The sequence below is a fragment of the Oratosquilla oratoria genome, chromosome 1 (assembly GCF_046742065.1).
Source record: "Oratosquilla oratoria isolate Oo_2021 chromosome 1, ASM4674206v1, whole genome shotgun sequence".
Lineage (NCBI taxonomy): Eukaryota > Metazoa > Arthropoda > Malacostraca > Stomatopoda > Squillidae > Oratosquilla > Oratosquilla oratoria.
In genome coordinates this window covers 123,038,814-123,051,627 of record NC_134777.1, presented here as the reverse complement: position 1 = coordinate 123,051,627, position 12,814 = coordinate 123,038,814, and the positions used below count along the sequence as shown (strand labels likewise).

The window sequence follows — 12,814 nt, the reverse complement described above, 5'->3', positions numbered from 1 at the left end:
GTGAGACGTTAGTGTTACAGGTCTGTAGTTTTTAGCAAGGCCTTTACTACTTCCTTTGTGGATGGGTGTTACAATTCCCAGCTTTAGGGCAGGTGGTATGGTACCAGAACTCAGAGATTTGGACCACATAATGATATATGATATCAGTCTTCATACTACTACTACTACTAATAACAACAACAACAATAATAATACCAATGATATTGATCAATATGATAATAATGATAAGGGTGATTGTAATAATAATTATAGAAATAAGTAATAATAATGTTGATAATAGATGATAATAATTAAAATGGAAATAGTAATAATTGTTGCCTCGATTTTTACTAGGCTGGAAATCGATAGCACCACAGTAGCTGAAAATAGTGCTACCAGACGACTTAATTTAGTTTCTACATTTGTAACAATATAATATGAGTCGAAGTAATGACATTTTATGATTTTACTGTCATCATTATTTGCATATTTATGGTCATACCTTGACAAATCAAGAAAAGTTTTATTCATCTGTAAGATTAGACGACTTTATTCATTTTCTGTATTTGTAAGATTAGTATGAGTCCATGTAATGATTTTATATTCCACAAATTTTTATGTATTTGCAACAATATTTGCTTGTTTATGGTCACCCCTTGACTAATTGTTAAACGTTTTCTGTCTTCAGTACGGCATCTATGGCGTGGGAGTCGCAGGCTTATTGGTTGCCTTGCACAGTGTTCGAGCGGTGAGTTTGAATTTGTTTAGATATTTATGCATCTAATCATCTACTTATTTATTTATTCATCTCTTTATTCATTTATTAGTCTGCTTATTTATTTATTTACGTATTTATATATATTTGTTTATTAATTTGTTCATCTATTTTGCACCTGTTTATTTGTTTAATCTAGGCACATTTTACGTGTCTCAAGCTGATTAAAACCGACTGGCGACCAGAATAGAATTACTGTGATTGTGTGATTAAGGTTAAATGACTTTGATTTGATTTGATTTTATTCGGATTCAATCATACATACAATAAAATACAATACAGGTAAGACTCGTATTATACATAGTAAATATAATTATACATCCGAGGATGACACAGAAAGTCAAAAGACTTATTTCCACTGTGGTCCTCATAAAAAAAATAACATATTAACTAGGAAAAGATTTTCATAAAAAAGATAGGTTGATTAGAAAAAAAACGTCAAAATTGACTAACATGAAAAATATGACTGTACAGACTAAAAAAAAAAAAACTTAGAAAAATGACTAGCATAAAAGGTGTAAATTAAACATATAAACTATTTTCCTCAGAAAAAAACAGTGTCTAAAAGATAACACTTAACTGATTTTTTAAAACTACTTTTAGAAACGATTGTATGTTGATCGGTAAAGAGTTCCAAGCAATAGCACCAGTGTATTTGAACGAACTTTTCCCTAACAAACTATTAAACCTAGGTACAATAACGAATGACCGACTAGAACGAGTTCTCAAGGGACGAGCATTTCTAACAAGTGTAAAAGTATCTGACAAATAACTGGGACAAGAGTCGTTTACAATTTGGTGAACATGATTAAGCTTTAACTGAAGCTTAATCATTCAGTGATAAGTGGAGGTTTCTCTTAATTGATGATTGATTATATAGAGTCGTTGACCAGCTCGGCGATAGAGGAAGAAAATGGAATATTCGAGAAAATGACGACGCCGACGATAACGACGCTTCCGAACGAATTAATTTGGCGTTGACTGAATTAGAATGTTTACAAGCAACCCCACCTCTCACCGGATTGTTAACAGGAGTATTTTTATTATTTTTACCGCCATGTGATTTTACTCAGCTATGGCAAAGCCAATCAAGATGTAGTAGTCAATTTTGTTTATCTGGCGAAAATAATGAAGGAGGCATAAGTTTGAAACAACCGACATTATAACGTCGTGTTGCTTATCTCCTTTTAGTTAAATCCACATACACTAATGAAAATACCCTTAATAAATATTCTATTGATAGAATTGAAGTATTTGAATGATATTGACAATTTCAGTTTGAGAATCTAGATAAAATATCTGATTGGTTTTAGGTTAATATTGGAAGCATAGAAGGTGTGATGTTTGTCAGTATTAAAAGTATCAGTATTCTTGGCAATAGACAACCGCCTAACACTCATCCCGCCCCTTGACAGTTCACGCACTTCGGCCAGATCGGTCACATCCCCGCCGAGTTCGTGACCAAGCACATGCGTTTTCACGGCTTCGTCCGATGGGTGGACACCAGTCCCCCGCCCCTCGCCAAAGCCACCTCAAAGCCCCCATATCTCCTGCCCCCTTCTCCCTCCCTGGATCAGCCCCTTCCTGCTACAGTAGTCCCAGGAGAAGAAGAGGGCCCTCGGAAGGAGGAAGGGCCTCTGCTAGGGGCGTCTCCCCCAGAAGCTCCTAAGGGGGATGTATCAGGTAAGAGACTCCTGGGGATCTTTGTCTTCCAAGTGAGATAGGCTCCGCCCACCAACCAATCACGGGCCGCGGGGGCGGAGCTTCGGGAGCAGAGAACCAATCAGAACAGGCCCGCCTTTCCTTTTTTTATTATTAACTTGTTTATACTAACTTTTTTTAGTACAGTAAAAAAAAAATTGTATTTTTACACCCGTTTTATACAGTATTTTTTTTTTCAGTCAACTAAAAAAATTAATTTGTGATTTCAGGAATCACTTCAGACTTGACCCCATTGATGCCGTGGGAGGACTCGAGCGTGCCTGAAGTCGCGCGGATCCAATACTCCGAGGAACTGAAGCCGCTGTATCTACAGGTGGGTCGCGATCCAACTCTCGGATGTTTCAGGAAGGGGGCGAGAGGGGGGTGACGCCCCCTATGTTGGACCTTGACCTTGGACTTCGAGGTCGACCTCGCACGACCTTGGACTTCGTGGTCGACCTCGGATCTTGACCTTGGACTTCGAAGTCGACCTCGGATCTTGACCTTGGACTTCAAGGTCGACCTCGGACCTTGACCTTGGACTTCGAGGTCGACCTCGGACCTTGACCTTGGACTTCGAGGTCGACCTCGGACCTTGACCTTGGACTTCGAGCTTGACCTCGGACCTTGACCTTGGACTTCGAGGTCGACCTCGGACCTTGACCTTGGACTTCGAGGTCGACCTCGGACCTTGGATGACCCGAGATGGTGGCGTCATCGGAAGCGTATTGGTCTCGCATTCGTTTAGCTGTGGGTTCGAATCCCGCACTCCCCTCTCCTGTTCCCAACAGTGACTGTTAACTACCCTAAAGCGCATAATAGGGCAAAGGGGGGACGGCTTCGGCCGCAGCTACTCAGCGCCTCCTGGCGTAGGCTCACCGAGGGGCGTGGGCAGGCCTTAAGAGGGACCCAAAGACGCGATCTCCTTCTTCAGGAAGGTCCTCAACATATTCTTCATTATCCCGAACTGGACAACCCGTCTAGAACTCAAATCTTTAGCATACACCAGGAGACGCCTTTTTCAATGCCCGTACCCCTCCATTATCTAATAATAATAATAATAATGATATAATAATCTTGTACCCCCATCCAATACAAATACAATGCAAACATACGAAAAGGATTAGTGAGAAATGATTAGATATCTTCAATTACTGAACAAAGGTACTTTTTTATTTGAAATTAGAAATGTCAATTAGCAGAATACAATGAATGCACATTATGCTTTCTCATGGTAAATATACAGTACTATTGCACTGGCTATCATGTCTCGTACCCCACAGGTACAAGGTTGCGTACCCCAGGTGGGCACAGGTACCCCCAGGGGGGCACAGGTATTCCAGGGTGGGGGCACAGGTACCACAGGGGCACAGGTACCCCAGGGGGGCACAGGTACTCCAGGGGGCACATGTATAACAGGGGGGCACAGGTACCCCAGGGGGGACACAGGTACTCCAGGGGGGCACAGGTACCCCAGGGGGACACAGGTACCCCAGGGGGGGCTCAGGTACCCCAGGGAGGGCACAGGTACCCCAGGGGGGATACAGGTACCCCAGGGGGGGCACAGGTACCCCCCAGGGGGGGCACAGGTACTCCCCAGGGGGCACAGGTACCCCAGGGGGGACACAGGTACCCCAGGGGGGACACAGGTACCCCAGGGGGGACACAGGTACCCCAGGGGGGCACAGGTATAGAGGATGTTAACCCTCTGGCCATCTCGGTAGGCAGATGGCGCCAGATGAGGAAGGTTGTGCTGTAAGGAGTGGGTTAGGGGGGATGTTAAAATTAAGAAAAAAATATAATATAAGAGAGAAATTAAAAATAAAAGTGGAAACGAGGATTTGTGATAATATTGAAATTAAAAGTAAGATTATAATTGTATTGAAATTAAAATTTATTAGAATCACACACACGCACACATATACACACAAACACACACGCATATAGATATTGTTTTTTATTGTATAATTCAGTTTTTATTCTACCCTATCTCTCTCTCTCTCTCTCAGATTGAGCACAGCCCAATCTTCGTGATGCCATGGAGAAAAAGAAGCCAGGACTATCTTCCCCTTCAAGTGGCCGACATCGAGGTGAGAAATAATAAGGTTGATTTCCCTGGGACAAAAGCCACGATTTCCGGCCTAATGAACGCCTCCCTTAAAGTCGGAGAGTAAACTTGATGATGTCATTCTGCCTCAAAAGGAAGGAATTTTGTTCAATTTGGGAAATTCCTTGTCAGAAAGTTCCTTCATCTTGTGTACGCAACTGTAAATAAGCGACTTCTCCTTCCGTCAGATCACCGGCGTCGGCGCTCGCAAAGTCAAGGAGGAGCTACATAATCGGAGGGTGTGGTTCACCTTACTCAAGCACGACCTCGAGAACGACATCCTCGTTTGCCTCGTCAGAAGGAACAAGGTGAGTAGGAGGAACACACGAAAGTACAGTTGCTTCCACTTCCGCGTCTTGTAGGGAGCTGCGAGAGGCGCATATGTCTGGGATCGTAAAGTTACGACATGTCGTAATAATGGACTTAAACTGGACAAATTTAGGTTTAAGAAGGATATAGGCAAAAACAGGTTTACCAACAGAGTAATCAACGAATGGGATAGACTTAGTAACCATATACTGAGCGCAGGAACTATATGTTGTTTTAAGAAAAGATTAGATAATCTTATGGATGGGGATGATAGGTGGTAAGGGATATGGAATTGCCTAATGTAGGCCTTATGGTCTCTTGCAGTCTCCCCGATTCTTATGTTCTTTACATCGCAAACTCGTTCTATCATAAATGCTCGATGTAAGAAATATGTTTGGTATATTTTTTACGAAGACGCTATCCATTGTAGTACTCAAGTGAAACCAATTGTACCTTTGTAAACTTTGTCTGGAACAGTTGCACTATCCGCCCTGTCCGATTGCACTTCTCTCTCGTACTGACTCACCTCACCCCTCCCTCATGTCGTCTTCTCCCTCCAGCTGCTAAGGCGTCGCTCCTTCAACGAAGAGCTGGTAAGATCAGGAGAGGCCCTCGTCGCGCCCCTGGACCTCGACCTCCACGATGACGCCTTCTACGTCGCCTTCTACAAGCGGCTCCTCGACAGCCAGACCTTCGCCGAAAAGAAGAAGGTCGGCCTTTGGCGCCCGGAGGCTACCGATGGGTGGTGGAGGGGCGGCGCCCTCCTGACGAAGTTGTGGCGTAAGTTAAGAAACAGGATCTCCAGCAGGAAGGATGTAGGATCTTAGTCTCTTTGTGACTCTTCCTCTTCTTCTTCGAGTGTCTAGGCTCCGGATAAGAACAACAGACGATTTTCTTCAGGTGAGGGATACGTGGGGCTTCTGAGGTATCGAGATGACACTCCCACCCCCTCCCCCTTCAGCATGGAGGGGGAGGGGGGACTATAAGGGTCTGAGTATTATTGTTGTTATCCTATCCCTTTTGCATTACTGGTGATGGGAATGCCATGCTCTTCATGCACTGCAAGGTTCAGGAGTGCCACGACCTTGGTCCAATGCCCTAACCGTGGTAAGACAGTGCCATAGTCTTTATTAAGTGCCACATAATCGACAGAGCAAAGGATTGCCAATTCGAAACAAGTGCCATTCTATCTATACTATGTAAACTGTTACGAAGTTCCATTACTCACTATGTAGTAAACATTTTTCATAATCAAACCCGACCGCCGCGAGCTTCGATCCCAGGCCCACTGACCGCGAATCCCGCTTGCCGGGTGTGGTTATTTGAATTGCATCGCTGCTACTAGCGATTTGCTTATTCGTTTTCGATGATATTTGCTCCAATTTTGCAGTTTTCTTCTGCTTCCTTGCCTGAACTTAATCCTCCAACTTGTAGAACGCATTAGTGAATGTGGAAGCTTTGCTTTCGCGACGACAAAGAAAAAGAAATGTATGAAAATCTATAAATCTGTGAAATTAGTGTGTTGGTGTGATATGGGAAGAGTGTTTGTTGAATGGAGCATGGTTGTTTATGATGTGACAGTGAGCTGTGACTCAGCCATCCTATATTTAGGGGGAAAAGGTCCTTATATGTATGTATCTGTGTATATATACTATATATATATATATATATATATATATATATATATATATATGTATATATATGTATATATATGTGTATATATATGTATATATATATGAATATATATATATATATGTATATATATATGTATATATATATATATATATTTACATTTACACACACGCACACAAGTCAAAACGTATACTCAACTCACACTCATCCTAAAACCATTCATCATCCCATCCATCTTATCTGTGTGTGTGTGTGTGTGTGTGTGTGTGTGTATTCACCTCGGATCTGCTGCAGCCTCTTTTCGAGACAGCCAGACACCACCCTACGGCAGTGAGCTCAGAGCTCATTATTAGCAGATCTCTGGGTAGGTCTGAGACCACTCACACTCCACACACCGGGAATGCAAGGTCACAACACCTTGACTAACGTCCCGTACCTACTCGCTGCTAGGTGAACAGGGGCTACACGTGAAAGGAGACAAACCCAACTTGTCTCCGCCCGGCCGGGGAATCGAACCCCGGTTCTCCGGCTTGTGAGGCCAGTGCCTTACCAATCCGCCACCGGGTGTGTGTGTGTGTGTGTGTGTGTGTGGGTGTGGGTGTGTGTGTGTGTGGGTGTTGCACACACATTCATGTGATTGTGATTGCCTAACTAAGGTGCTCTCAGAAACCAGGTCGAACCAGTAGATGGACACAACCAAGACTGAAATGTGATACTATGTGTATTTAGCTAGTAGCCATCTCCCGCTGTGGCGCATTGGTTTCCCCCTCCCGGTCCATAACTACGTAGGCCCGGATTCACTTGTTCTGGCTCCCCAAACACACAGGGCAAAGGTGCTGTGGCTTCGGTCGTAGCTGATGAGCCCAAGTTCAACTGAAAGTGTAATTTAGTGGACATATGCTTCTGACCCACCAGAGGTCTTGTCCATGTCTGAATGAACCGCCTGGCTTTGGGCATGAGGAAGGTTGCAGGATATCCCTCCCATATCCGAACCGAGCTTGGTCGGTATCCGAACAGCCCATAAAGTGACCTTGTGGTTGATTCCTACAGAATTATTTAGTATTTAAATGGGGAAAGAGAATTTTACCTCATGTACCCGGACACTCCACAAATACGAACACCCCTTAAATCCAAACACGGCGTGGGCCAAAGCACTTTGGATATGGGAGTGTTTACTAATAATCGTGGTAATTTTAACACTCCCTTATTGAAATTCAGCTGAATAAAATCGTCTGACGCCACCAGACCATAAATGTAACACATGGCCTGGGATGGGGTGGAGGCATCGTTTGAGCGAATTCAACTACAACTTTGGTGCATGTTATACAGACATCTCGAAGTTGCTAGTGTCGAACTATTCCCCCAAAAGATGGACAGTATTGGTATTGTTCATTTTTAGATAAAAATGCTTCAAAAGTATCAGGGAATTTAGGAATTCGTTTGTGTTTCAACGTAAGTTTCAAACTCAGTAAAATTGTGTTCCCGCCATTTGATGCAGCGTCGCCATGTCGTCTTCGACACAGCTTGCTCCGTTTACCTCCTATGGTCATTCGAACCATTTTGAAATTTTCATTCACAGTTGTTATATTTACAAAAAATAATAATAATAATAAAATGGAGTAAAATTTAACTACATTTAATGTTTGAAATATACAGTATGTTGTATATACATATCGCATGTATAATATTTATTATATTAGTAATCAGTTCCATCTTTAGGCTGTAGATGAGTGGGTGTTTGCCGTTGTTGTTATGTAGTTGTGTTATTCTATTTTTTACTCGTGGGCTTGTTTTTTATGACAGTGAATATATTTTGGGTTTATCTTTGGATTAGAACAGTTAACATATAGTAGGGTTAAATTACATAGAGGAGAAATACAATTTTTTCTCTCAAACTTGACGCTTGGGAGGCGGAGATATAAAGGATAAAGAAATAGGATATATATATATATATATATATATATAAATATATATATATATATATATATATATATATATATATATATATATATATATATCGACAATAAACAAATAAATAAATAGGTAATTAAACGATATAAAAAAAAACGCTTGCTTGCATGACATGGTTGCAAGGAGTTAGAATAATGCGGTTTTGAGGACATCTACTGTTTGTTATTTCCAATTTCATTAGAATGCTTCGGTGCATGCATGATGGATGCATGATAGAGTTATGATTGAAAGTATGGGGCAGCATAAATTCATCCTGGTAATTCATGTGTATACAAGATTTGACTTACCTGAAGTGGAATAATTTTATTCTTTTAATAATGAAGCATTGGATGTCCTTATTTACTATAGGAATCTTCAGGTCTTCACCATTTTCTGTTTTGTTTACGAGATGTGAGTGCATTCGATTAGCAGTGTAATTGTGTTTTCTAATAACTAGGAGATTGATGTAAACAAAACTGCCTTCAGTCGACGCGCACTAAAAAGAAAATAAATTAGTGAATTTATATATGAAACAGATGCGTTTTTTTTAAGTTTACCCTTTTACGACTTCCTGCATATTCTTTCACTTTTATAAACCATTTAAAGAGTCATAGATTTCGCTCTCACTTCTGCACACGTACACACACGTACACACGCACACATACGCACACGACTCGTGGCGCAGTTGGTAGAGTTCCTGGCTGCTCCTACGGCGGTCCGGGTTCGAATCCCGCCCAGGGCTGAAATAATTTCAGTATCGCTGCGCTGCGAGTCGTTACTCCAACTCTCGTGGGCGGGGAGTTGTGTGTGTGTGTGTGTGTGTACGTGTAAGGTCACAGCATTACCCATAGATCGGTCATATATGAGCTCTGAGCTCTCTTCCGGGAGGGTAGTAGCTGTCGATCATGAGTCCAACACGTGATCCAAGACCATGGTGAATCACACACACTCAAGCCTTCAAACAAAAGCGACGTGAGAGGCGCTAAGTAGGAAATAGACTAGAACTGGTTTACCAATCGAGTGGTTAACGAATGGAATAGACTTAGTAACTATTGGTAATGGGCATGGAACTGCCTAGTGTAGGCATTATGGTCTCTTGTAATCTCTTCCATTTTTGTGTTCTTTCGATTCTACTAAACATGTGTTAAATACGCTGTTATTATCATCCAATAAATCATCTGAAAACATTAAGATCCACATACATCCATGGTTGTCCTGACATCAACATAACCGATGTTTTGAAACGACGTTAGCACGCCCGAAAACAGGCTAGTCGACACTGCACCAAAGCGATAAAATACTAACTCAATTACCCTTCATTCAACCTTCTCTTCGCGTTCATTCCCAGATACTTAATTCTCAAGATACTTTTTATTTCACCGCAAGGCATTTGTTTGCCTCCTTTACTCTGAAATTCACCTCCTCCTTCCTCCATTCTCTTCACTTCCTTCTGCCTCTCACCCTTCAAACTCGTATATAGCGCGGCACCACCATAGAGATGTTCATATTTGTAAAAGAAGAAAACAAAACAAAATTAAAAACAAATCTATCGTTAATTTTATATGTTATCTATATGTTATTTTAAGTGATTCACACAATACTCGAATTTAAGATGTGCCTTTAGTAAGAAATGCATAATGCCAACGTAGCTCCCGCCAAACAACTATTATACAACTAAAAATTTCACGACAAAATCTCTGGATAGACTATTTTCAAAACAAAATTAAAAACAAATCAATCGTTAATAATTTTTTTATGTTATCTAAATGTTATTTGAAGTGACTCATACAGTACTTGAATTAAAGATATGCCTTTAGTAAGAAATGCATAATGCCAGTGGTGCTCCCGCCAAACAGTTAATACACAACCTTACCTTACGTTGATACTGGACGCAGGTCACTAGACCTATATGTCCAGATCGGTGACCTTCGATTGGCCAGATGCAGAAATTACATCTTGGTCATCCTCCGGTAGGTCTTCGCCGGTGTGCCAGTAAATGCAATAGTTTTTTCATAGTCATATTTTATTGCCTGTCTCTCCCAGTGCTTATCAAGTTTCGTTTCAAATCTCTTATAGATTTTGCCTTTATGACACTATTGGGGAGGCTGTTCCAAGCATCCACTACCCTCACTAATATTTTCACGACAAAATCTCTGGATATATTATTTTCAATATGTTACTAAATATTTTTTTTTTCATCAAAAGAGAAACATTGAATTTCTTTTTCATAGACTCTGTACGTTTCATGTTTGTTATGAAATTTGCTTTACATTTGGGCACAAAATACTAATTCAGTGCAGTGTTTACATTTAGAAATACTGGCTGTGCTGTGGAATTAGTCGTGCTTAGAATTTTTCAATCACCCTTTTGAAAATGGAAAATGGAGGGAATTATTTGCAAAATATTACGCTTTCCCAATTCATATTACATGAAAATATGGAGAAGAGGAAAACATAAGCTAGTGCTACTCGTTCTGAAAAAAGTACAGTGCATAGACAGTCACAATGCACGTGACTTGTTCAATATAGATGTTAATCATGTGTGAAAATTAGTTTTGTGGTTGTGACAAAAAAGTTCATTATTCTGAAATTCATGTTCATTCTAATCGATTGAACATATGTGAACAACATCGTGAACTTACTCAAACTTAAGGTAAGTAAAAGTTCTATTTGCCACAATGGCAAGTGAGTCGTACATTAATGTTTTCACAACGCCTCTGCAAATACATTTAGACTGATGCTAGATTTGTCCTTCATCTTCAATTTTCAACTTTTGAAATTCGTTCCATAAAATTGAGTAAATCTGTTTAAAGAAAATTCTTAGATAGGAGCTTCTGAGAAAATGAATTTTTGTAGGGGAGACATTAAAATATAACAATCTATCGATATAATATACTGGTATATATAATATATGATTATCAATCCCTTTTGTAATTTGTGGACATTTTCGTATTGTATAATTGTTTATACTGATGACAGACGATATTCATATTGTTCATTGCCCGTGGCTTTTCTTTGATAGCCCGACCTAATTAAGGGACCTCAATGTAAACAAACTCTTTATTACAAAGGATTACAAAGGCGGAGCATGCCGACAGGAGACCTTTTGGTCCATATCTAGGTCGGATGCGAAAAAAAATCATAATAATAATTAAATGATAATTATAAAAAAAAACTATAATGTATGCAACAAACAAAATACATAGATAAATGCATAGGTATAGTTGAATAACAAACAAACAGGTAAACAGTAAATAATAATAAATTGACACATAACTAATAATAAATGAAAATCAAACAGACAAATGATAACAAAGCAAAAACAAATAATATAAAATAAATTATAATCATTACAGCATCTTGCTTAGGTGTTTATCTAAATGAGTCTTAAAGCTTCGAACTGAACTACATTGCACTACCTGTGCAGGAAGTTTATTCCATTCATTAACTACACGGTTGGCAAAGTTGTTTCTACCTACTTCCAAATTGAATCTATTTCCGGATAGTTTGAGACCATTGTTTCTTGTCTGATTCTCATTCAATGTGAAAATTTTGTCACTTTTGATGTCAATTCCCTTTAGAATCTTAAAGACCTGTATCAAATCACCTCTGAGTCTACGCTTTTTTAGGGAAAACAGATTCATATGTTTTAGACGATTTTCGTATGATTTATTTTTGATATTTGGAATCAGTTTTGTGGCTCGCCGTTGTACTTTTTCCAGTCTGTCAATGTCTTTAATGAGATTCGGTGACCATACAGAAACAGCATATTCCAAATGTGGACGAACTAACGATTTATATAGCTTGTTAATGAGCGATGGACTTTTGAAATCAAAAGATCGCGCAATCAGTCCTAGAATCTTATTTGCTTTCTCAGAGGCTGAAATACACTGCTTGGATGATTTGAGGTCGTTACTGATAATTACGCCGAGATCTTTTTCACTATCCACTTTTGTTAACGAATTTCCAAATAACTTGTTATCGTACTTATTGTTGTTTTTACCTATGTGCATTACCTTGCATTTACTTGTGTTAAATTTCATTAGCCACTTTTCAGACCATTGCTGTAATTTATCTAAATCTTCTTGAATATCTAATTGGTTTAAGTGATCATTTGCCATTCCGCACAGTTTTGTATCATCAGCAAATTTGGAAACAGTAGATTTTAGTCCATGAATAGAAGTGGCCCAAGAACGGAACCCTGAGGAACTCCACTTGTAACATTTTTCCATCTAGAAGTTTTTCCATTTAAAACAACTCTCTGTTTTCGACCATTCAACCAATTACTAGTCCAACTTAATAGGCTACTACTTATTCCGTGTAAAGCTAATTTAGTAAGTAGTCTTTCGTGTGGGACGGTAT

General features: G+C 39.9%; 1 protein-coding gene across 2 annotated transcripts in view; it reads left to right on the top strand.

Moving 5' to 3' along the window:
• The window catches only part of LOC143026020 (protein C3orf33-like), a 64,254-nt gene extending 57,896 nt beyond the window's left edge, over positions 1-6,358 (top strand). Inside the window, exons 2-8 of one of the 2 annotated variants that reach the window (XM_076186012.1) lie at positions 668-727; positions 1,635-1,788; positions 2,170-2,437; positions 2,686-2,789; positions 4,465-4,545; positions 4,751-4,870; positions 5,432-6,358. In XM_076186012.1, the coding sequence (XP_076042127.1) occupies positions 668-727; positions 1,635-1,788; positions 2,170-2,437; positions 2,686-2,789; positions 4,465-4,545; positions 4,751-4,870; positions 5,432-5,698 (1,054 nt within the window). In that variant the 3' untranslated portion in view covers positions 5,699-6,358. The remainder of the gene's footprint in view (positions 1-667; positions 728-1,634; positions 1,789-2,169; positions 2,438-2,685; positions 2,790-4,464; positions 4,546-4,750; positions 4,871-5,431) is intronic. The other variant, XM_076186018.1, reaches the window with a different exon arrangement.
• Positions 6,359-12,814: the final 6,456 nt, after the last annotated feature.